This window comes from Nothobranchius furzeri, chromosome 12 (assembly GCF_043380555.1).
Source record: "Nothobranchius furzeri strain GRZ-AD chromosome 12, NfurGRZ-RIMD1, whole genome shotgun sequence".
Lineage (NCBI taxonomy): Eukaryota > Metazoa > Chordata > Actinopteri > Cyprinodontiformes > Nothobranchiidae > Nothobranchius > Nothobranchius furzeri.
This window is the reverse complement of record NC_091752.1, coordinates 45,192,040-45,218,744: the sequence shown is the minus strand read 5'-3', so window position 1 is coordinate 45,218,744 and position 26,705 is coordinate 45,192,040. Positions and strand designations below refer to the sequence as shown.

Here is a 26,705-nt window from a genome sequence, read left to right as displayed (position 1 = left end):
TCCTCCTTTCACCACTGAACCTTCGCCCTTCCTGTTTCCCACTCTCTGTGCTCTCTTTTTCTCCCCTCGCACGCTAGGGAACTGAACAGAAGCAGCTTTGCGTCTGTTCAGCAGCTGATTTTGGGTTTCCTCCTCTAGTTCCTGACCTGTGGCGTCTCACCAGACATCAGGATGAGTGGGAATCCCTTCCAGAACAAGATGCAAACCAAGATGGAGAAGGCAAAGACTATGAGTGACGAGGAGAAGTATTACACTCATAAGGGAGTGCTGTACCCGACCCTCATGTGTCCAGAAGAACATATGAAGTGTATCGTCGACATGAAGGCTAGAGAGGATGATGTCATGCTGGTGGCATATCCTAAATGTGGTGAGTAACAGAAAAGTTCACTCCTGAACAGGAGCAGAACTTTCCAGATCTCTTTCTCCTGCAGCTCTTAGAAACACTTTTCCCTTTGGATTACCAGTAAATGTCCTGCTTTGCTGCATGTTTAGACAACAGCAGCTTGGCTTAGTTAAAAACGGATTCTGAAAGCATTCCCTGATCAATGCAGCATGTGTGTCACAAGGTCCTTCAGTCTTTACTTTTTCTTGCCGAGTCATCTGAGTTCAGTTGTATAAGAGAAACAGGAATGAGGAAGGATTCCAATTAGATGATTAAATCTCAGGCAGCTTATCTTCATCTGCTGTGTGAAATCATCACGTATCCCTCCACTGACACGTGTTCTACAGATCGTTTCACCTGCTCATACTCTCACCTTGGTCACCTCTCACCTGGATGCATCGTGACTCCGCTGAGACAGAAACTGGTTGAATGAGTTAAATGAATGAAACCACTCCCATTTTGTATAATGCTGACATTCGATCTGAAGCACCAGGTGTTGTTTTTTAGCACGCAGCTGGGGCTTAGTAGGTACAGAAGTTTTCCCAATAATGTTCAGGAAGATGAATTTTTACTTTATTGTTTCAAAGTCCTTTGCACAATATCTGTCTTACAGAAAGTGACTTAAGCAGCTTTTTTCCTGACCCTCTAAAATGATCCGTTTCAGGACTTTGTCACTTTAAAATGACAATGTGTATTTTCCCTGAAGATAGGGGGCAGTAGATTCCTAAATCGTTGCAAGCAAGCAGAAATTTTGTGTTAGAGTAAGACCTTACCAACAGATGCCCATTAGGGTCAAAATGGGGAGTGCAAACTTTAGCAAAATAACATGCACATCACACTCAATCATCACTGGCAATGAGTGAATATGTAAATGAGAAACAACATTTAAGAATGACAAGTTTTGTAATTTTTTTGTCACAAATCAGTAAATGAGTTTTGTCCTCATGGGCTCCCGTAGAAGGAAACATGGCATCTAATATGGCGTCGCCCAGAGACTTAGACCTGCTCCCATGTATTTTAGACCAGATTTTTATGGTTATATTTTACAAAGCTGCCAATATTATTCAACAACTGAGCAGCATTTCATTCAACATTTTGATGAATATTTCCAGAAATTAATGGTAAAAACTACACACTTTCTCTTTAAATGGAGCAAAACTCACCTTTACATTGTTTGGTGCTTTCACGTGACCTCAATGAAGTGTGTGTGTGTGTGTGTGTGTGTGTGTGTGTGTGTGTGTGTGTCCTTCCCCAGTCAGGTCTGGTGTCCTCCCCTGCTCTTTCCTGCTCCTCCTCCCTGATTAGTTATTGCCTTCACCTGGTTCTCTCCCCACACACCTGCAGCTCATCTGCCTCCCATTATACCCCAGTCTATAAAGCCCTGTCTGTTTCTCATTGTCTTGTCGGTCCATTGTTGTTTGTCAGTGTTGTTTTGGTGCTCTGTGTGCGATTCCTGTCCTGTCCCCAGTTTGTGTTCTAGGTGAGCTCTGTTCTCATGTTCTGGATTTTTGGATTTTGGCTCCCTGCCTTTTTGGACTTACTTTTGTTCATCCTACAATAAAGGACTTTTTCTTTATATCAACTCCTGCCTCGTGTCATCCTGGGTAACTGCATTTTGGGTCCAAACCATCCTCTCAACGTGACAAGTTCTTGGTAATGGTCAATGTGTGGAAACGAGGTCATAGGACTGTGATCAGGTAGGAAGGAAGGCTGGAAGATTTACTGGCAAAAGCCTTCAATAATCTCGTGCTGGCTTAGTGTTGGACCAGGAGTCTTATTGGGAGCAATGCAGGTGGAGCTGATGAGGAGTTAATGAGAGACAGGTGTGTGGCATGAGCTTGATAATGAGTTGACTGTGGTTGCTGGGGAAACAGGGCTTGGCTGGAGCTTGATGAGGGGATCAGGTGTGATGCACGAAGGCTGATGATGTGAATGATAGTGCATGGAGTTCAGGGCATGGCAGGATCATGACAGTTAAGCAGCCTCTGAAACCCTGACATCCAGATGTCCTTGAAAGCCACATGAACAAACAAAACTCCCTAAAAATGTAGATCTTTGGCCACACTTTTATCTGATCCTGGTTTGAAAACATCAGTGTTATGATTCTGTTGGCCTGTCTCTGCAGGATTTAGATTTTTAGGTAATCTAGTCAAAGTCTAAGTCAAAGTCATTTATTGTCATTTCTACCACATGTGCAAGACATACAGAGAAACGAAATTGAGTTTCAGTACACAATTCAGAGATCAGACATACATGGGCAAGACACATGACAAGAATTGGTGACTGCGGTCATTCGCAACCCGAGTCGCGCTACCTTAATAGATGAAAAGGAATTACATGAGGATAGGTTGGGGGAGGGAAAAAAGGCATACCAGAGTTACTCCCGACAGGGCGTAGCTGTACTATTCAAAAAAACACCTCAAACATATAAGCACGAACTTCAACATTCACAACATGAGACTCCGTTGGGGGGGGGGCTGGGGCTGGGATCCTGTTTATCCAGGGCCAGCAGCCATGTGCGGCGCTCAGCCAGCTGTGTCCACAGGAGGGAGAGAGATCTTGGGAGGAGCATAGGGCACATTCCTGCAGGTTGATGGCCTCGCTGTGAAGTCCACAATCTGAAGGTGGGGTGGGGGGGGGGGGGGGGTTGGATGGGTTTCCACAGCATCTGTCTGCATTCCTTCCTTCGTGGGGGATGTTGATTGCAGCCTCAAGGCTGCATTGGCATCAGATTAGGATAGCAAGACTGTGTTTGGGTCAGGCAGAGATAATTTTCCCTCTGCCTTCAGTCTGTAACTGGTCATTCCAGTCCTTCAGTGAAGCCAATTTGGGTTATTAAACATCTCCACACCGTCCGGTGACCCTCTCCGAGATGACATCCATTTTGCGCACTAACACCAGTAACGCAGCTAAGATATTGTCCAGCTTAAGATTCACCTCGAGTAACGTCCCACTTTGTGAGGTCTCCGCCCGGACGGTGCTGTCCATCGGTGCGGGTCGCCCTCCAATCGCTCCCGTCTTCCCAATTCTTTGGAAAACCAGATATCCTCCCACTCCAATCAGAAGAAATCCAGTGATCATCAGGCCAAATATCCACATATCTTCAACGTCCTCAATGGACAGCTGAGAGAGACAGATGACCTTCCACTCCTTCCAGGAATCGAGCATATATCCCGCTGAGTGTGTCCCATGAGAGCAAGTGGGAGCCCCCTCGTCCGTTCTTATCGTAGAAAAAATCTTATCAATCGCGTTGAATGACCAATTAATTAAATCCATTTCTGAAAAATACTGATTTCCAGAGGAAATGCAGAGAAGCGCTCTGTAGGCAGACGGGACAAAAAGAGCCTTGGGAAAAAAGATAAGGGAGCAAAGCAGAAGCGATTGTGCTCTGTGAGTGCCAGGAGAAGAGAATCTAACACATCTTTGTGCATCCATCCATCCATCTATCATTGTCAGCCGCTTATCCGGGATCAGGTCACGGGGGCAGTAGACTAAGCAGGGAGGCCCAGACTTCCCTCTCCCCAGCTACTTGGGCCAGCTCCTCCGAGGGAATTCTAAGGCGTTTATTGGCCAGCTGAGAGACACAGTCCCTTCAGTGTGTCCTGTGTCTTCCCTTGGGTCTCCTCCCAGTTGGACGTGCCCGTAAACCCTCACCAGGGAGACATTCAGGAAGCATCCTAACCAGACGCCCAAGGCACCTCAACTGGCTCCTTTTGATGTGGAAGAGTAGTGGGTCTACTCCAAGCCCCTCCCGTATGACCTAGCTTCTCACCCTATCTCAAAAGCACGGGTCACACTTAGATTTTTGGCTGTCCCACAGGATTGTTCATGTCACACTGTGAGAACTCCAGAAAGGTGGCACACTGCACGGTGCACGTGAGTCAGACTGTATGGCGTCTCGTTCCAGGAGGACACACAGCGTCATGAGTACACCTCCCGAAAGCGTACGTCTGCTGTATGCGTCCAGTAATGGTCACTTTTCACCTGCAGATTGACCTGCATGCCATCGGTCATCTACAGACCTATTTCCACCCTCTAAGGTGGATTTTACATTCTACCTTCCAACAAGCAACAAGGTTCTGCAAACCTTGTTGACATTTCAGGAGGAACAAGATATCAGCTTGTGTTCCCAAACCAAGCCATCTTTTGAAAACACTGCAGGATTGCTCACTCTCATGAAAACTAACACTTTTACAACTCACAAGTTAAATAATCATTAAATAATAATAAAATTGAATGACCAAATGTTATATGAATACTATTGAAATGTTTTGATTAATCTGTGCATAAATTACTGTGGTTGAAATGAAATAATTTGATAGTATGATCAGTAATGTTGGTTTAACAAGTGAATCACTATTTTCTGACAGCTCACACACTCAGACACATGACGATGACAAGGTTAAGCCAATATCCTGAAACATTGCTTTCTGTTCCATGAATCAGAACTCCTGTATCTGATGCAAGGCGTGACGTTCTGAGGTTTGCTTGTGAACACCCCTTAACATGGCACGTCCCGGTTGGCCAAGAATTCATAATATGAGAATATTAAAACAGAGCTCACTTGACGATGAGTCAGTTCTAGAGAAAGCTACAGACAGGCCATCCGGACCAAACCCTCTTTTACCCAAAGCTTTCGACAAGCTAAAAGCTGCCTACAGCTGACACAGCAAAACGGTTCCTTCAGCTATTCAGAACCAGCTGTTCTAGACGCAAACGATTTCATCTATCTGTTGTGATCCGGGACACGACTCTGGACCGACCTGGTCGTACTGCAGTCTTTTCTACAACTTCGGTACCTTGGGGTCACCCAACCCCACCAACATCTCGGATTCGAAAGGGAGTCTCCTCAGGGGTACGTAGAACACAACGTGATTGCGTCTGATGCTGTTTTGATAAGAACCAACTTCATAGTTTAATGTAAACCAAATTCTTTCAACACCCAGAACTTAGTTCTTCTAGATACAAGGTTCTGATAAACACACACCATTAAATAACCATACTTCACATCCCATCCTCTTAGATTCATCCATCACAGTAGCCTTGTTTAACTTGTCATGTTTTTATTTGTTTAGAAAATAAATTTATTATCTTTTATAAACCTGACTCTGTCTGAATTGAGACAAAGTGTGTTTGATCCATGAAAAAGCAAAGAATCCTAGAATCTTCTGATTAAACATCCAAAGACCAAGCAGGTTGATATTCTCTATTTATGTAGAATATCACGGCTTATTGGTCATAAGTAAAGGTAATATATTAAGCTTAAAAGCAACAACATTTACCCTCTACACCGCTAACCAAAAGAAAGCTGAAGATAAAATAAAGCACTGCTGTGAACACCTCATTTTAGCATCAGTTAGTGATCCAGCTCATCTTCCTCAGAGAGGAAGGATCATTTTTAAAACCCTCACTTTGGACTCCAGCTACAGGCCTCCTTTTCCTGTCTTTCAGCTAAACAGCTGAGCCGTGCTCATTCATCCTTCACCTTTAACACAAACACCCACTAAACTACAGCGAAGTAACAATCTGTCACAGATCGCTGCAATATCTGTCCCACTATTTAGTCTGCAGCTCCGTGACATCTCCTCACTCTTGCTGTCACGGAGCGCAGCTTCGTCTTTCCCCCTGCAGCAACATGCTACTGAACCATCATAATCAGGTGAATATCTGAAATTTCCACCAACAGAAAAGAGATCTCATGTTTTTTGTGTTTAATTTTTAATGTTCGTGAGCACATCTCTTGGTAAGATTGATGTGGTTAATCATGCCTTGCCAGTGTTGGGAACATTACTTACAAAAAGTAATTAGTTATAGTTACTGATTACTTTGTCAAAAAAGTTACTCAGTTACCAACTGAGTTACAAGATTATAAAAGTAACTAATTACCAAGAAAAATAACTACTTAGTTACTTTTTTCATTAAAGAATGCAAGAAAAATGGGTTCTCCTCTTAATTAAACTTACTTCATTTACTATAAATTACTACAATAGTGAAATATAAATGACTAATGGCTGGAACATAATAAAATGTATGTCCAAATGTTTTTTATAAACCTGAATAATTTAATAAATAAGCACTTAACAGGAGGAACTACTAACAGGAGCATCACACTAACCTAGACTATTAAAAGGCCACTGTGTGATATTTAACAAGATGCCAATCAGCTAAAATTTAAAATTGCAAATAGAAACACCTGTAAAGGTTCCCGCGCCTTTAAATGGTCTCTCAGTCTAGTTAAATTACAGAAATAAATGTAATTTTGCACAGTATTCTAATTTTTCCAGCTTCACATAATTGAGTGTTTTTAGTAGCATTTCTGTTGCTGCTAATCTAGTAACGGTTAAATTAATTCATAAAAATCCTTTAAAATGACACTAGAAGAGGCACAAGCCTGATGGAGGATTTACTAACTTGGGTCAGACCCAAGCACAGAAGAGCTATTAGTGGTAAACACACACAGGTAGTTCTAATAACACCTGAGCTCCATGACGTCTGAGACTGATGCATCAGTGTTACAGCGGGACTAAAGACATGATCAGAAACAGGTTACAGCTGGATGATCTAGGAAGGTAGAAGATCAGGACGTCTGAGCGGTGAACAGGTGAGCAGACCTTCGGGACGTCCCGCTGTCACGCTAAGAAGGGCACGGCTACAGATCCACACCTGCAGCCGTAGACTATTCATCACATCTTCCTCGTTCTTCACGGGCCGTGATGCACTTGCATGAAAACATCTGCCTCTTTAGCTCCTGATCAGCTGATGACAGCTTTAACACACCGCACTGCTTAACGCACGCATTTCCTTTTGATAAAAGAAGATAGTAATTAATTCAATTGCTCGTTACTGAAAAAAAATTTTTTAGTGACGTGGTTATTTTAAATGGCGTTGTTCCCATCACTGCTTTGTTGTGTCTACAGCATACAGTGACTGAGACAGTGAGAACAATGTTCTCCGCCCATCATCATCATGTTTGTAAGTGTGTTACTGACACTCTTCCTGGCTGCAGCTGAAGTGTGGCGATCAGAAAGCCTCACAATGTTGCTCAACGTTCGACAAGCACATAGTAACGCACAACCTTCCATCCCCAGTAACGGTAACGGCGTTGCAACAGTGGTAAAAGTAATTAATTAGGTTATTCCTTTACCTAAAAAAGAATGATGTTAGTAACGCCGTTATACTTAAACGCCGTTACTCCAAACACTGTGCCTCACTGAGGTTTATTACTAACTGTAGACCACTGACCCATCATTGGGACTTGTATTCTCGAGTGGCATGGCGTTCTTTGTCCACCAGGAAGTTGGGACATTGGTATACTTTCATTTATAAGGCAATGCTTGGATTACTTCCCAACTACATTTGCTACTTAATCTCACTGAGAAGTTTAACTTCTCACAGTCTGCGTGCAAACAATCGTTACTTTGTGTTCCGTTTGCTCTCACCGAACTGGGCAAAAGGGCTTTCATTCACTCTGCTCCTTCTGCATGGAACAGGCTGCAGGAAACTGGAAATTAACCAAGTTTATCTCCTTGAATACATTTAAAACCAGACTGAGAACCCTCGAGATGGATACCCTGTGTTGTAACTGCCTTCTGAAATTTCTACATAGCATGTCTGTGTAACTGAAAAATTTTATAGCTGTAACTTTTGCTGCCTCTTGTCCAGGACTCCCTTGAAAATGAGGTTTTTAATCTCAATGGGACCTTCCTGGTTAAATAAAGAATAAATAAATAAATATCCTCTCAGATCACAGAATCAAGGCTTTCCCAAGTCAGCTGATGGTCTAAAAATGCAGTTTAATTATTTTAGTATGACTCCGGTTTCATTTGGGCTATTAACAAAAATAAAAACTGGTGTGTTGTTTATAATCCACCTTTCAAACATAAACCGAAGCATCAGAAGTCGAGAGCTTTACCTTCTGGCTCAGCTCTCTCTTCATCACGACAGACCAGTACAGCATCTGCATCACTGCAGAGGCAGCACCAATCCACCTATTGATCTCACGCTCCATCTCTCCTCTCACTCGTGAACAAGACCCAGAGATACTTGAACCCTCCACTTGAGGCAGGATCCCGCCCCTGATCTGGAGAAGGTATTCTACCCTTTTCCGATTCAAGAGGTCTTGGATTTAGAGGAGCCGATTCTCATTCTAACTGCTTCACACTCGGCTGCGAACCTCTCCAGCACGCACACACACACACACACACACACACACACACACACACACACACACGCGCGCGCACGCGCGCGCACACACACACACACGCGCGCGCGCGCACACACACACACACACACCTAGCTGAGAAGGACATAAACAAAACTGAAATAATAGACCTATAGAAATATGGTGGGGAGACCAAGAGAACATGAAGAAAACCAGGAGGGAGCTGGAGACAAAAAGGCTGAAGCTACAACTGGAGGGGCTGGGGATGACCTGAAGGGCTACAAACAGAAGACATATAAATGAGACACAGACAAAGGACACAAGAGGGCGCTATGAGACACAAAAGGGGAATCCAGAGAGGGATGGAGGACATCAGGAGACACATGGGGAAAGACGCAGACCATGACAGTCCCCCCCCCCCCCCCCCCCCCCAAGGGCGGATACCAGACGCTCACAAGACAGACAAAACCACACCACAAGCAAAAGACAAGACAAAAACAGGTCACAGAAACCACAGGGCGGGAGAGGAGGGACCAAAACAAAAAACAACCCACAAGGGCGGGGGAGGAGGGAACAGGAGACTCTGAGGGGCCGGCGGCGGGGAACCAGGAGGCGGGACCAGGGAAGTCTGGGGGGCCGGCGACGGGGAACCAGGAGGTGGGACCAGGAAACTCTGGGGATCGGGGGCTTTGGAGGAGGAGGAGGAGGAGGAGGAAGGGACTTCAGAGGACGAGGAAGGGTCTCTGGAGACAGGGACTCTGGAGACACTTGAGACTGGAACACCGGGGACTCTGGAGACACTTGAGACTGGAACACTGGGGACTCTGGAGACACTTGAGACTGGAACACTGGGGACTCTGGAGACACTTGAGACTGGGACACTTGAGACGGGGACTCAGGGGGAGGGGAAAAAAGGCACTTCAGAGTTACCCCCGACAGAGAGGGTAGCTTTGCTATGCAAAAAAACACCTCAGACAAATATGCACACAGACTTCAGACGATACACAACATAAGTGTCCACTAGGTGGGGAGGTAGGGTTGGGACTCTCCTCACTTCAGAGCATGCAGCTGCAAGAGCAGCGCTCATCACCTCCATTTGAACAGGGGAGGGAGATAATGGGTTAGAGAGCACAATGAATCTTAGATACGGTTCCACGGCCTTCACCGTGCCGCCCAGGCTGGTATAGGGAGAAAGAGTTTCCATAGCAACAGCAGCATTCCACATTTCTTCTGAGGGGGGAGTTTTCACTTCAGCCTCACGAGCTTCAAGGGCACCAGATTCAGATAACAAGAATTGTTTTGGGTACAGGCAGAGATCATTTCATCTCTGCCTTAGAGTTCTGTCGGTCTTCAACCCCTCCAGGTCCCAAAAATGACGTTATAAAACTATCCCAATCCATGCTGATCCGTCAACTCTCTCCTTGATCGAATCAACCTTCTGGGCCAGAGCCTGAATCTCAGCCAAAGTTCCAAGCTTACGACTCATCTCGGCATTTATATGAGTCTGTGAGTTTACAGCACGATGCATTCTATCCCTGAGCTCCGGGATTAAGCCAATATTCCTTGAAAGCTCATTAATTTTCCGGTATGCCAGGTAACCGCTCAGGCCAAACAGCGGGATACTTAGTGATCTATTTTTATAGAAACACTGGAGGACTCTAGAATATTTGTTCACCTGCAGTTATTGTAACATTAAAGTCATCGTACCTGTTGAGCCGAGCAGCGTCTGATGTAGAGGCCTTCACTCAGTGTGTGTGTGTGTGTGTGTGTGTGTGTGTGTGTGTGTGTGTGTGTGTGTGTGTGTGTGTGTGTGTGTGTAGGTTTTAACTGGATGGTTGGTGTTCTGAGGAAAATCATTGAAGAAGGCACAGGAAGGAAGCTTGAAGGCAAGGCTCCTCCACTGATCGAGTTTCTAGGACCAGATCTCTTACAGGTACAGACTTCCTTTATTTAAAGCAGTAAAACAGGAAAACACGAGTGTTTCCACACTGGCTCTGGGTCTGTCCTTATGTAAGACTTGACCTCTGTGACCCCTTTAACTCGTTTGGTCATCAGTGTTCCTGCTGCAGAGCGAGCTGATGTGCTTCCTGTTCAGGTTGGCTGAAGCTGATACTGAGGAGGTGAAAAGATGGATTAACAGAATAAATCTGTTCAATAAATCCTTACACTCTGCCTCTCTGAAATCAAATCATGGTTCACCTCTAATTTCCTCAAACTCAATAGCAATAAAACTGAACTTCTAGTTGGCACTAAATCCACCCTCTCAAAATCTGACAGCTTTTCTTTAACTATTGACAGCGCCATAGCTCCCACTCCCCTCACGTCAAGAGTCTGGGTGTCATCCTCGACAGCTCACTTTCTTTTCAAGCACACATTAATAACATAATTCGGTCAGCATACTTCCATCTACGCTCCATAAACCGTCTCCGCCCCTCCCTTACCCCTCACACTGCCGCCATTCTCGTCCACAACCTCGTCACCTCCCGTCTCGACTATTGCAATTCACTTCTTTATCGTCTCCCCAACAAACTCCTTCATAAACTGCAACTGGTCCAGAATTCAGCAGCCCGTATTATCACCAGAACCCCTTCCTTTCACCACATCACCCCGGTTCTCCAACAGCTTCACTGGCTCCCAGTTAAATTCAGGTCCATCTTCAAAATTCTCCTCCATACCTTCAAAGCAATCCACAACCTCTCTCCTCCATATATCTCAGACCTTATAAGTATTCACACCCCATCCCGTTCACTCAGATCTTCTTCTTCCATCCATCTTGCGGTTCCTTCTGCCCGTCTCGCTACCATGGGAAGCAGAGCTTTCAGCCGCTCTGCTCCTCGTCTCTGGAACTCACTTCCCCCTGACATCAGGAACATCGACAGTTTTACCCTTTTCAAAACAAAACTCAAAACACATATGTTTAAATCTGCCTACAACCTCTGATTTTATTGAACTGTTTCTCTCTGTTTTTTTTTCTTGTTTGGGTTTTATTATTGTTTTATTGTATTTTATTACGTGTTTTCTGTCAAGTGACCTTGGGTGTTCTGAAAGGCGCTTTTAAATAAAATGTATTATTATTATTATTATGTTTCCGACTACCTGTCTGGTTAACTGGAATCAAATCATAATAATCCAAATTTGAAATGGTCAGACTTGTTTCTATCACTGGTTTCCACTAAATCACCTTTCCTTAGTGGTAACCAGGTAGAGCAGTAGAGTTGAGTCACTACATAGGGCTGTAGGCTACACCTGGCATTGACTCTTCTAACCAGAAGTTACCCTGATGATCATGATAATGTGATCTTCTCAGCTGGTGGACCAAGCTCCGTCTCCGAGGTTGATGGGAACTCACCTTCATCCTGACAGCATTCCTGCATCCTTCAAAGAGAAGAAACCAAAGGTTCATGGATGTTTTTCTGTTCTAATTCCAGTTTTTGCCTTTTTAAAAATATTTTTGTGTTGTACAGAAGCAGGCTCACATTGATTTTATTATTATGGGATTTTTACAGACCATGGTGATCTTCAGGAACCCAAAAGACACTCTGGTCTCCTACTACCATTTCTGCAACAACAACGTGGTTCTGCCTTCAGTGAAGTCCTGGGACTCTTTCTTTAAGGACTTCATGACTGGAAATGGTGAGAAAATCAGTGTTTCCACCAAACATAAATGAACAGACAAAACATTAAATACCATAAAATTCAATATTTCAACAGGCATGTAATATATTTGTTATACAGCTATAAAATACACCAGTGAAGCAGTGGGTGTTTATTTTACGCCAGGTTTATAGATATTTTAATAATCATGTTATAATAACTGAATGTTTTTATTCAAAGTAAATAATAGATTAGTTTGTTTGGTGCCCTGATCAGAGACATAGGGAGCCTAAGGCACGCCCATCTACTTCCAGACCAAAGGTCCCTGGAATAACGAAAAATAAGTGCAAGTCAACGGAGCTAAAACGCCGTTTACTTATCCTGTTTTTGTGTCCTGATTTCACATACGATGTCTGTGATTTTAAAGACATAAAACATTCAGATGCTCTAAACATGCTTATTTCTGAATGGAGGGGACATTTATTTTAGGTTTTGTGTGAAAAAAAGTCCAGGACTACAAATGCGCATCACCAAAGTGATGTCATCGAACCAGACACGGAGAAAAGCAGAGAGACAATGGCTGTAGGTTTAGCGGGCTTCGAATCATTCATTCAGGTGGAAAGAACCGCCATGAATCTGGTCATGTGGTAAGTAGCAGCTATGCTGGGGGAGAGGAGATTCTGGGATGACGTACCGATTAACTTTACAAGCTGATAAATCTGAAAGTACGTGACTGACGTGGTCGAAACACCCATCATTACTTTTCATTTAAATTGAAGTACAACATCTGTGTGATTCATTGCGAAAGGCAGAGCGGATTAGAAAATAGCGTTTTTAGCCTCGTTCAGGGACTTCTGAGCCATCCAGAAGGGGAGGAGCCTAAGCTCTGTATTACTGTCTCAATGAGAGGTCAGAGGGTCATTTTAAACATCTCTGTTACTAGGTGAAATGTTATTTCAGCCTTTTTTCTTGAGATCGGTAGCTGTTATTTTTCCAACATATAAAGCTAAAACTGAAAGGGAATTTGTTTTCCTGCAGATGCTTTTGTGTTTTATTTGTTGCTAAGAATTGAAGAGAAAATCTTTCCTGAAGGTTTTCAGCTGTTTTTTGTAACAGCTAATGTTTTAAAGCTTTCTTAGTCTTTATGACTGACAAGCAGCAGCCGAGTCCACAAGGTTACCATGGTGGATCACTCTATGGCACCAGTTTAGTAATAAACATACTAGAGTTCAGATATGGCCTGCTGCTCTGGTTTAGCTCCGTTTGACCCCGCACCGTAGAATGTTTTACTGAGTTTGTGTGTGTGTGTGTGTGTGTGTGTGTGTGTGTGTGTGTGTGTGTGTAGTTGCATGGGGGTCGTACTTTGATCATGCCTTGGCCTGGGAGAAGAGGATGGATGATCCAGATGTTCTGCTGGTCATGTATGAAGACTTGAAACAGGTCAGACTCCTCGGCTGATTCAGTTTCCCTCTAAATCAGCTGCCAATTCCTCTCCACAGGACAGAAGTTTCTTACTTTTAACACGTTTTCTTAGTTTGACACTTGGAACTTGTTACAAGTCAATTTACCGGGCTAGCTCCCACTCTTAAGTTTAGATGTTTTAAAATTTTAGGGTTTGGCTTGTAATCGGTATAGTGGGCGTGGTATTAATTACCAACAAACACCCTTACTCTGTAAAGAGTTGATTAGCAATCACCAAAATACCTAGGGTTTCTAATTCTGACAAAGTTGCCTTTATGTAGAAATTAGGAGGCTCAAACACACCTACACACACCCTCAGTCCATGAAGCTTATGTACACTTCAGGTAAAGACCCGACAGCTGTTTGTTTTATGCCGAGGAGCAGGGGCGGCGTTAGGCCCGGCCAAGGGCGTCAGTTTGTTTTCAGAATTGCTCGGGACAATAACCATACACTTGAGTGGGGTTTAAAAATTGCTGGGGACAATAAAGTAGGCTAGCACAGGGGTCGGCGGCTCTGGAGCCGCATGCGGCTCTTCCATCCATCTGATGCGGCTCTCTGTGTTTGTAAAATAATGAATGGATATTTAAATAAAAAGCTTTATATTTACTGCATTAATTTTACATCTGTATGCCAATTCTAAATGTAAAGATTGTCTGCGTAAACCTGAACAGGTCCAACCCGGTCTTACTGTGAGACCGGGTTGACGCGTCACGCTTGTGCGCAATCATAGGCGCTTCCTGAGCTGGAGGATGTCAGATTCTGGGCTTCTCCTCAGACAGGTTCCTGGATGCGTCGCCACATTGGAGACAGGAACAAGCACTATTCAGCCAAAGTTTCATAATCAGGTGTGGCAGTGTGAGTGTCCTGTCACAGTGTCCCGATAGATAATGCGCCCTGGCTACTTGGCCAAGGGGATGTCCCTTTGGCTGACTGGTTAGAGCGTATGACTCTCACCCGGGAGTCTGGGGATCGAATCCTGCCCGGGCCCTCGTTTCTGGACCTTGCCACATATTGATGGATGAACTCAGGGATGTTGGTTGTTTTGAAAGAATTACCCCAACGCACACTGATGCGCATGGATGAGCTGACATTTTAATCGTTACGCACATCGCAGAGGTAACTTGATTCCCATCAGAACATCAGAGCTTTATACTGGACACTGTGTTCAGCGCAGCTCGGAGCGCCCACGGTGGACAGTGGGCTGAAGATCTGAGGGGTTTGCAGCGCAGCGCAGAACCACGGTGCATGCGATAAGATTTCCTCCCACTGAAGCGGTCTGGAAACCCGGCCTCTCTGAGGGATGTGTCACTTGGAAAAATGTTCTTTTTATGAAATTATGAAACTTTGGCTGAACAGCACTTGTTCCCATCTCTAATATGGAGACGCATTACGCATCCAGTCTGAGGCAGAATAGCTCTTCAGCTCATAAAGCACCTGTAGAGACATTTGATTACGCACAAAGTTTATGTGGAGCAGAAGCGGTCGGGCCACGGCAGGTGGAATGTTCCTAGCCTACATGAAGTGAAACTGTTTAATTGTAACATTAATATGTTACTGGACACGCTGGTCTGGTTGGTTAGACCAGTGTTTGAAGTGGAAAACACACACACACACACACACACACACACACACACACACACACACACACACACACACACACACACACACACACAAACACACACACACACCAATTAAAATAATGCTGATAGCGTGGACTAGAAGACAGGTGATGTTTACGTATTTAAATGATGATCAGGCTGCTGTAAAGTGTAATCTCCATCCACATCCAGACCCAATTATCCTCTATTCTTTCTCTATTTGCTCTGCTCTTGTCTGGGCTGACGTAGCTGATGGTGCGAGCGACACACCTAACTAGCGGCTGATGCACATTTTACGCATTTGGAGAGATGGGCTGGATGCTTTGCTTTTACTGGAAGATGGTCCACTTAACGCACGGGTGTAGACTACATATTAATGACAAATGAATGAAAATTAAACTGGGAGTTTTTACTTCAGATTTTATAAATAAAAATGACGGGGGAACACATTTATGACGTCTTTTTAAACAAAATTTTCTAGCGCGACCTGCCTGCTTCACTTAAGTCGCTGCTTATTAAGGCCCGTCCAAAATTACCGTGGCCCACCCAAAAATGAAAACCTGGCGCCGCGCCTGTTATAAACCTCTGCAAATGGTTGTTCTTCACTTTATCAAACTCAGACTTTGTACAGCTAATGTCAAGATGTAAAATTATGAATTCAGTCGAGCTCTTCTGTCCCTCCCTCTCCTGCTCTCCTGGAAACCCGACATCGGCTGTCAGAAGTGGAGGTGAAGAAGGAGATGAGGAAAACAGAGTGAGTGCGACATAAAGAAACCAGACTGGTGTGGAGGTGAGCAAAACAGAAGGAAAAGTGTGGGTGTTGAATCCCCCACGGGTGCGACGCCCATGCGAGCGACCGGTACCGGCTGCTGTCACCTGGTTGTGAGCAGCTCTCTGCTGTCTGAGGGTAGGCCCTGCCCACAACGCAGCGGCTGCTGTGGCTCCCAGTGTTTTCTTTACTGTGGGAAACGGGTAATAATGGCTCTTTGATGGGAACAGGTTGCCGACCCCTGGTATAAGATCTGAGCTGGTAAAACAAAATCCTCATCAGCAGGCTTTTGTTAAAGTGGGGGGGGACACAGCTGCCAATCACAAATTTTGACGGGGACATGTCCCCGGCGTCCCCGGTTAAAATGACGCCTATGGGCCCGGCTACTTAGGCTGAAGCCCCGGATGTTTCATGGAAAGCCCCGGATCTAAATCGCGGAAGTAACATGCAGTACCAAAGTCCAACAGAGAGGGAGCAGCTGGCAGTAGTCTGTATACAGCCTGCCTGAGCCTCCACCACGGAAGAAGAAGCCCTTCAGCAGCCGGCTTCTTCTTCACTCTCTGCCTGAAACGCATGAGTGAAGATGGACATAAGGACGTTTTTTATACAAAAAAGAACAACGACAGAACCCCAGCTTTGATGAGACTGGTGCTGACTCAGGTTTGTGAGTCTTATTTGAAAATATTTGTTGTGCTGCTGGTTTACCTAAAGTTAGCTTATCAGGTAAATTGGTTGGAGAAAGAACGGGAATATTTACTATCATCTCATACTAAACACAAACAGGAACAATACTCTGCCCTGAAAATGCTTAATATGTAGCTTCAGATTAAAAATTATGTGGTACAAGACATATATGATGTTGACTAGTGCGTGTCACGTGTGTGTGCGTGCGCGCGCGTGTGTGTTAAGCCCCGGATCTTCTTCAGTCCTAAATCCGCCCCTGCCGAGGAGACAACTGACTTTACCTGTGGCCTTGGATGGAGGAAACAACTTATATCAGTAACACCTTGGGATGGAATTTATAACCAGCATTTCACCTTCGCTCGGTTACCGGCAGGAGACCCCACCCGTAAATCCTTTTTTCGTTCCTCGAATCCGAGGAACTAGGTTTTATTTCACACAGATGAAAAAAGAATAATAATCCAAACGAAACCCCGACACAGTGGGTTAAAAAGTGAAACAACTCTTTGCCAGTAAACCGAGTTAAAGCAAAGTTGAGCTGAATAAGCTCTGATACTAGGTCAGATTATCATAGGCAAAGGCATCAAAGGCAATCCCCTTCACAGACTCAGCAACTCTCTTTTATTCACTCTGTCCTCCTCCCCTCTGCATTCTTCAGGGGTTGCATCTCCATGGCAACACCCCCAGCTTCTGGGGCTCCACGTCTGGTCACATGATCTTCCTCTTCTTCTACCCAGGGTCAAATGGGCATCCCCTCGTTGCCGGACAAGATGTCTTATGTATATGCGTATAGCATCTGGACCAACTCCACAGAGGACAAAATATAACATACACTCTATACTCCCAACACCTTTCAAGGTCAAAAAAAGTTATATCCTCAACATGAATCAATAGGGCATATCAGCAGAGTGAAGGCATATCACTAATTTACGACATCACGGTTCAGGGGGCGAAAAGGCTGCCTGGACACACACACACACACACAAACATGATAAGAGAAGGTAACAGGCATTTAGCTTGGTTTCACACACACACATGGATACACCTTGGAGAGCCTAGAATTGATTTCACATAATGAGAGACATAATCCAGACTTAATTCCATACATTAACTCATTCACTGCCAGCCATTTCCTGATCGCTAACGGCCTTCGCTGCCAGCGTTTCTCACCGTTTTTACTGTTTTTTAAGAGTCACAGAACGTTGCGCGTTAGGATTATGTCGACACCAAAACAACCAAAACAAAGCGGAGACTCACCTCTTACATCAGGAAAAATCCGTGTGTTTCGAGTGTTATCCGTTCTTTCATAATCCGTTGTTGAATATTGATCGGCAGACGCTTTTCCGGTTCGCGCCTCACTTTTTTTACAGGAACGGCCCGAAACGATCTCCAAACACATGGATGGTCTGCTTCCTGATCATGTGACGTGTGACGTATGCGGATGAAGATCGGCTTCAGGGCTGAGATGTTTGTTCTCTCAGCGCGGGGGCTCGTTCAGATGCTCAAACAGTCATTGGCAGTGAATGAGTTAACAAGTCTGATTATACTCCATACAACCGAACTAAATACAGGTCCTTCTGATAAACATTAGACTTTCACATATATTAGATTCATTACACACAACTGAAGTAGTTCAAACCTTTTATTGTTTCTAATATTGATGATTTTGGCATACAGCTCATCCAGTGCTGCTTCTCTGTAGCCCAGGTCAGGCGCTTCTGCCACTGTTTCTGGTTCAAAAGTTGCTTGACCTGGGGAATGCGACACCTGTAGCCTATTTCCTGCACACGCCTGTACACGGTGGCTCTGGATGTTTCTACTCCAGACTCAGTCCATTGCTTCCGCAGGTCACCCAAGGTCTGGAATCAGTCCTTCTCCACAATCTTCCTCAGGGTCCGGTCACCTCTTCTCGTACAGCATTTTCTGCCACGCTTTGTCCTTCCCACAGACTTCCCACTGAGGTGCCTTGATAAAGCACTCTGGGAACAGCCTATTTTTTTTCAGTAAATTATTTTTGTGTCTTACCCTCTTGCTTGAGGGTGTCAATGATGGCCTTCTGGACAGCAGCCAGGTTGGCAGTCTTACCCATGATTGCGGTTTTGAGTAATGAACCAGGCTGGGAGTTTTTAAAAGTCTCAGGAATCTTTTGTAGATGTTTAGAGTTAATTAGTTGATTCAGATGATTAGGTTAATAGCTCGTTTAGAGAACCTTTCATTGATATGCTAATTTTTTTAGATAGGAATTTTGGGTTTTCATGAGGGCTGCGCAGTGGCGCAGTTGTTAGAGCTGTTGCCATGTAGCAAGAAGGTCCTGGGTTCGCTTCCCGGCCTGGGATCTTTCTGCATGGAGTTTGCATGTTCTCCCTGTGCATGCGTTGGTTCTCTCTGGGTACTCCAGCATCCTCCCACAGTCCAAAAACATTACTGTTAGCTTAATTGGTCTGTCTAAATTGTCCTTAGGTGTGAGTGTGTGTGTGTGTGTGCATGATTGTTTGTCCTGTGTGTATCTGTGTTGCCCTGCGATGGACTGGCTCTCTGTCCAGGGTGTACCCCGCCTGATTGCCCGTTGACCGCTGGAGATAGGCACCAGCAACCACCCCCTCCCCCCACCCCCACCCCACCCCCGCGACCCTGCATGGACAAGTCAGGTTCAGAAAATGGATGGATGGGTTTTCATGAGCTGTATGCCAAAATCATCAATATTAGAAACAATAAAAGGTTTGAACTACTTCAGTTGTGTGTAATGAATCTAATATGTATGAAAGTCTAATGTTTATCAGTACATTACAGAAAATAATGAACTTTAACATAATATGCTAATTTTTTGAGAAGGACCTGTATCTCGATGTCATTTATTAATTTTCTACATGGTCTCTAATGACCTCTTGTGAACCCATTTTCTGATTTGCAGGATCTGGACGCAGGAGTCCGACAGATATGCACCTTCTTCGGCTTCGACCTAATGGATGATCAGGTGCAGAAGATCACTGCAGCCAGTAGCTTCAGTGCCATGAAAGAGAACTCGATCAACTCCCACGGCAGCAAAAGCATCGGAGACGTCATCTTCAGGAAAGGTACCCGTGATATGGCTCCTAACCTTTAAAGTAGGGATGAGCCGGATACTCGTTTCAGACTAGTATCCGGTACGGATAAAGAATTTTTGACGAATATGAGCATGAAACGAGTAAAACTAGTAAATATCTGTAATCGTGCTGAAGGAAAATCCTCATTGGGTAACTGACTGTCTTCACGCTCTGTGATTGGCCAGTCACATAGAGCGCCCGCCCCTCCTTACACACAAAACTGCAGCCGGCCGGGAGTGCAGTCCGTCCGGTGTCTGTACAGGATCTGCTCGGGTGCAAAATCGGCTCAGGGTCCGTCGACTGCCGATGACGTCAAAGTAGTTGATTGGCTGAACATGAACCTTACGGAATTACATAATCACGTTACGTTGTTATCACATTACGTTGGTCCAGGCAAATCTTTCTGTTGGAAAGATGGACAACTTTTACAAAGAAATCCATCATTACCTCTTTGAAAATACACTTTTAGCATAGAGCTGCATGTATATTAGGGCTGAACGATTAACTGCATGTGCAATTAAATTGCGATGTGACAAAAGGAGATTTTCTAATCGCAAAGGCTGCAATTTGGCAGCGAGTGGTTAGCGCAATGCTAATATACGTGGAAAAACCCATAGGAATGCTAATGCTAATATCGCCGATTACATTATTACAAATTATGAATTAGAAACGTGCCAAATGATTACATTTGGAGTCAAATAGAAAGTAAAACTACCATCAATCAAACAAGTACAGACAGGTATTTTAGTAAAGCCAGAAAACTTTTAACTCCAGAGTTTTGGCTAGCAGCTATGAGCGTAGCTGAACTACGCATGGGCAAGACGTCAAAAACTCTAAACACAAAATACTTCAATAAACGGGACACACTTCTTTCCTGCAAATACAATTTCACAGGTGTTGCTAATACCTATGATCCTTCAAGGGATGTGCTCAAAGAGGAGTTCAACATGAATCAAATATAGTGTTTTATTTTACAAATACTATTATAAACACAAACTTTCGTCTTAAGAAACATTATTTTAACAACGAAACTGCTAAATTCTTTCCATCAGTATAGTTGTGTAGTGTATTTTGTCCGAGTGGGTTTGCCGTACTTTGACATCATCGGCAGTCAAAGGACCCCAAGCCGATTTTGCGCCCGAGCAGATCTTGTACCGACACCGGCTCATCCACGCACACACACAGACAGTAACGGATCGCGCTGTGATTGCTTCACTGTTGCTCACGTTTCTTCAGTTTTCCCTAGGTTTTCTTCAGCTCACCTCTTTTTCGGTTGAATATTTAAAGTTATTTTTTTCGTCACTTACATGGTGCATTTGACAAGACAGCTGACGTGCTGCGTCAGTCACTACCTCCGCTCCGGTCAGGTTGTCTGTTTTTTTTAACACTCTCTCTCTCTCTCTCTCTCTCTCTCTCTCTCTCTCTCTCTCTCTCTCTCTCTCTCTCTCTCTCTCTCTCTCTCTCTCTCTCTCTCTCTCTCTCTCTCTCTCTCTCTCTCTCTCTCTCTCTCTCTCTCTCACACACACATCTTAATCAACATAGTTTTGTTTAACTTTGTGTGGGAAAATGCCAAGAACGTTAAGAAAAAAATCAGTTTAATCAAATTACGTACAATTAAAATATATATATATAAAGTTGTGTCTGGTTTTAGCATTTCATATTTCCTAGTTCCTCTTGCATGAGTTCAGATGTATTAATCCATGCACTTAAATATTAATGTTCTGATTTTATTGAAACACTTGTTCTGTAATAGTTCCTTTACTATTGTGATCAAAAATATTTAATCTCAATTCTGATGCTGCTCTGTAAATAGTTTTCAAATAAACAATACACATAGCAACTTCTGATCAATCCATATCAATTTCAGACTTAAAATAATATATTGATGTAAACCGCACCCACTTCCAGTTAAACCATGCCCACTTCTGGGTTATGCCACGCCCATTCCGAGTACAGATACAGATACAGATAATTTAGTTGGTTGAACAGATACAGATTAGTGTTGTCAAAAAAATCGATACCTAGATATAAATCGATACTAAAAGTGGTATCTAAATTAGATATTCCATCCCTGTGGTATCGATATTATGGACTACTATACACAGCCTTCTTCAAGTACACCGACACGCACAACAGCCAGATGCCGTAAAGCAACCTCCGCCTCCCAGACAAACAGAAGAAGAAGATGCCGCATGGCTACATTGCAATTTCCCACGCGAGTTGTCTCCGATCCAAGTTTTGTCTGCCAAATAAATAAACAAAAACATAAACAGCTAATTTGGGAGGCGCTTCACAGCCCAGCTTGATTAGCATACCAAGTCCGACACGTAGCTGTACATTCACGCTTATGTGCTTAAAGGAAACTCACGTTTATTGCAACCCGGACTTAATTTCTAGCATGCAGTACTTTTGTTTACTTACGCTGACAACTTTGGTGCTACTTGGATTCCCCGGGGTATGTAGCTCCATCGGCGAATCGCCGTCAGTGTCTATCCATATAACGGGTGCGGACGGGCACCCATGGTGCAGCCTCGAAATAAGACATTATCTGCACCAAAACATCTCGATGTCGAAAGGTTTTGTTAGGAATCATTAACGTGATTCCCCTGCTCGTTTGGAGCGAGTCTGGGATTTCTAGGCGTGAACAGACTAGCCGCGGCTAATCTAACCGGTGCTTTTAATGACGTCACTGCCGTGCGCCAATCTGTTTTTATTAAGATTACGGTAGATGTACCTTTGTCCTACTGTGGAGAAATTTGTTTTCTCCCTTTATTGACCAACAGAGTTGTTCAAAAGTACAGAACAAAACACATGGCATTACATCTTATGACAACAATGCACCTTAAACAGAGTTTAAGCAGCAAAACATCACTCTGCAAATAGTGTATATATAGTGAGACAATTCATGATTTAAAGTGTTAACTTTCGCCAGTTTTTGTATGCACGTTTAAAAAATGCTGATACTTGAAAGGTTTAAGCACTTTATACACTTAATTCATAACATTTCATTTTTGCAATATAAATTGAGGAATGTTATTTTTTGAATAAACTTGTTCGATAAATGGGTGTTTTTAAATAGTATCGAAATCGAGTATCGAGTTTTTTTTCTTCAAGTATCGAATCGAGTTTGAAATTTTAGTATTGTGACAACCCTAATACAGATACATATACAGATAGTGGTGTACTCGCTCTTCCCTACTTTAAAGCTCTTGTTGGACCCTTTAGTTGTGTTAAACTTGCTTTTTCAAGATTGTTCATTAATAAAAGAAGTATTACTTCCTTACACAGCGTATTACTGGAATGGAAACCAAAAGCTGCAGAAAGTGTTGGTGGTTTTACAGAGGCTCAAGATTTTCCTTCTTAGCATGGCTTAATTGTTATTTTTCATTTTATTTTCATTTACTGAAATTCTATTGAATCATTAATTATTTTATTCTTTAAACAGCTATATTTTTCTCTAGCACGTTTATAAAATCTAAAATATGGACTTTGTGTGCTCTTGGCATGACCCTGGTCTTGGACATTATGTGTGTGTGTGTGTGTGTGTGTGTGTGTGTGTGTGTGTGTGTGTGTGTGTGTGTGTGTGTGTGTGTGTGTGTGTGTGTGTGTGTGTGTGAGAGAGAGAGAGAGAGAGAGAGAGAGAGGCAGACCATTTTAAGTTAATATGTAATATATATACAGTTTGTAGCTTTGATTAACAGAAACTCAACCAGATTAGTTTCTATTAATTAGAGAAAGTCATTTCAGAATCAAAGTGAAAGGCTGGTTTATGTTTCTGTGCAGGTGAAGTCGGAGACTGGAAGAACCACTTTACTCCAGAACAGAGTCAGGAGATGGACGAGGCTTTCACCAAACATTTGGGAGGAACGAAGCTGGGAGCCAAACTGAACTACGATCGTTACTGTAAATAAACAAGAAAAGAAGAAGAGCGACGGGAGGAGAAGGTCTGATGTTGATCAGGGTGGAAAACAGAATGAGGCTCAAAAAGGGAGAAGATCCGTCAAAGTTGTATTTTAATCAATTAATAAAATGAATATTAATATAATTAATAAAATTTAGTTTGGTTCTAACATACTTTCACAAACTTGTCCAAAACTGAGATTAAAACTTCCTCAGTGCTAAGAAAACATTCAGTCTCACATTTGTTCCATTTCCATATTTTCTTCAGATGACATTATTTACCTCTACATGTGAATAATTTTAACAACGATGTAAATGAAAGGACTTTACTGCCATGTCTGTGGAATCTGTCTGAAATTTTTAAATGTTTCTTGGTCTCGTTTTCCAGCTGTCGTTCAGTTTGTAGGTTCTTCCAGGTTTATTTTTTATTAATGATGAATGGAGTTTTGTACTTGTCCGCATGTCTTGAATGATGATTTGATTGTGACTCTTATTTTAGTCTTGTGTTTTGTTGTACTCCCTGTTTAGCACTTTGGTCTCATGCTGTTTTCAAATGTGATGCAGAGATAAAATTGGAACAAGTAACCATTAGAGCCCACATTGTCAGAGTTAACACACATCACTCAACATCGGTCGTTTTTGCCTCTCTGCTGTTCCTCTGCTTCATCCAAGCCCCTCCCTCTCACGTCGCACAGCACCCGCAGAAAGTGCCTGTAATTTTGGTCATTAACGGGGGAGCAGACCTGGTCCTTGAAGGCCATTCTATGTCAAGTTCAGATTCAATAGTTCAAATTTGAGGCATATCTCCGTCAGCCTATCTCCATAATGGCATTGGGTGTGTACGTCATGATGCAGACATATAAATTGGGCTTAATGAGACAGAGAACGCAAGCTTGTGATTGGTCAGGATGCCGCTTTTATCAACAGCACTGCCATTGCGCCCTCAAAAACAAAGATATCTAGCGGGCAGACACAGAGCAGATTGAAGAATACCTCGTGGAAACTCTAAAAAATATGAATGTTTATTCACTCTTGACTGGAGAAGTAAAAAGATAAATACAGTGTGTTTTTGCTACCCAAGGCCATATTATACTACAGGGTGGGCCATTTATATGGATACACCTTAATAAAATGGGAATGGTTGGTGATATTAATGTCCTGTTTGTGGCATGTTGGTATATCTGAGGGGGCAAATTTTTCAAGATGATGGTGACCATAGATATGTATATCTAAACATTAGATGCCTCATCCCTGCTATTCGCCCATGGGATGCGACGTAGGAATGAGGCGGCCATTTTATCTCAAACAGCTGCCCCCTTTCTTGACATTGGGGTGTATGGTGCATGTACTATTTAAATAACTCTAACTTGCTCAATTTTCAACCGATTTTCAGAAGGTTTGATTTGTTATAAACACCAGAGATGTGTCTATGAAATAGGATGGGTTTGCCCCAGAAAGTCCTGTTCTTTCACTCCACAAAGCATTTAATCTTTCATAGATAACACATTTAATTGTAAGCTACAGTAACTTAAACTATACATAGCCTATTATTATATTATATAGGTTTATCTATCTATATACATATTTATTCCTGGTTTGTGAAATAAGATTTGTGTAGAGATGAGATTTCAAGGTTCTTTTGAGGTAAAGCCCACATAAACGGAACACAGATACAAAATGTGCACCCCAACAAATAAGACAACCAACACCCAAATCACATCTGTCAGCCAGAACCGGCCCGCCAGCAGCAAAATTTCACCCAGCAAATTATTTTGTATTTTCAGTATTTCTTCACTTTTGTTTTCTTATTGACTTTCATTTATTAATTATAAGCTCTTTGGAAATGCTTTCTGAAAAAGTTAGGAAATAATCAAAAGATAGATTAGGTTAATAAATAAAACAGTAATAAATAAGATAGATGGATAATGGATTGATCTTGTGAAGGAGATTTTCAACATTTATAAAACCAGATAAACAATGTATAGAAGAAGGTAGCAGCAGCAATGGAACAACAGTTTCTAATCATTTTATTTACATAAAAACAATTAACAGACTGAATAATGTACAAGTACAGGTTTTCTTTGCAACAGTTACAGATGAAAGGTGATCCCACATTGTCTCAGTTTGTCACAGCGGAGATTCGAGCATCCGTAGGCTGCACGAAAGTCAGCCATGTTGACCCTCAAGCTTAACAATTAATAAAAGTGTATTTTTGTTAACATAAATCCAGAAATGTCCTGTTTGAAATTGAAGTTTTGTGTAACAAATCAAGACGCTTAAAAATCACGGGCAATTTAGCATTCATTTATTTAAAATAAAACGAGCGACTCCCACTGAGGTAAATAGTCAACTTTGTTTTGCTAAGCAGTGCTCCCACTCTAGCCTCATCATCTCTAAGCCAAGTTAGACACCTAAACATGAAAACATCCACAAACACAGCCATTTACACAACAATTGAGCTGTTGTAAAGTCGTTATTGGTTTTGTAGAACCACATAAAATATCGATTGTGGTCTCAACCTGAATAACATGCAGATAGCCTAGGCGGGACACATGGTTCACAATTAAGTCACTTTCAAAAGCAAAAGCATTACTTTCAACATGTGCAAGTATGTTGTCTCAAGCCCATGTGTTCTAAGGGTTGTAACAAGGCAAACCGCTTGTAAATCCGTCAATATTGCATCGAGTTAAGGGTGTTTTTGTTTAAGCTGATCACTCACCTTTCAGCTGCTACCATTGAGAGCGGAGGGATCTGTTGTCTGAGGTAAGATGACCGCCGTTTAGCTACGCCCTCGACTCCCGCTATCGCCATCTAGTGTTTATATACATATCTATGGGTGGTGACCATGGTGGCCATTTTGAAGTTGGCCACCTTGGATCCAACTTTTATCTTTTCAATAGGAAAAGGGCCATGTGACAACAAACTTATTGATAATTTCACAAGAAAACAATGGTGTGCTTGGTTTTAACGTAACTTTATTCTATCATGAGTTATTTACAAGTTTCTGACCACTTATCAAATGTGTTCAGCCCATTGTGTTGGATTGTAAATGCAACCCTCTTCTCCCACTCTTCAC

At 43.0% G+C, this 26,705-nt stretch overlaps 1 protein-coding gene across 1 annotated transcript; it reads left to right on the top strand.

The window, feature by feature from the left end:
* Positions 1–24: 24 nt before the first annotated feature.
* On the top strand, positions 25–24,783 carry sult6b1 (sulfotransferase family, cytosolic, 6b, member 1). The gene is made up of 7 exons (XM_054738520.2): positions 25–367; positions 10,364–10,476; positions 11,851–11,940; positions 12,050–12,176; positions 13,483–13,577; positions 19,558–19,720; positions 23,513–24,783. Exons 1-7 carry the CDS (start codon positions 172–174, stop codon positions 23,638–23,640), a joined length of 912 nt encoding a protein of 303 aa, XP_054594495.2. The 5' UTR covers positions 25–171; the 3' UTR covers positions 23,641–24,783.
* Positions 24,784–26,705: the final 1,922 nt, after the last annotated feature.

Coding starts and splice junctions, on each gene's coding strand:
- sult6b1 (XM_054738520.2), top strand. CDS start 172: ATGAGTGGGAATCCCTTCCAGAACAAGATGCAAACCAAGATGGAGAAG. Junction 12,177..13,482: donor GGACTTCATGACTGGAAATG/GTGAGAAAATCA, acceptor GTGTGTGTGTAG/TTGCATGGGGGTCGTACTTT. Junction 19,721..23,512: donor AGACGTCATCTTCAGGAAAG/GTACCCGTGATA, acceptor GTTTCTGTGCAG/GTGAAGTCGGAGACTGGAAG.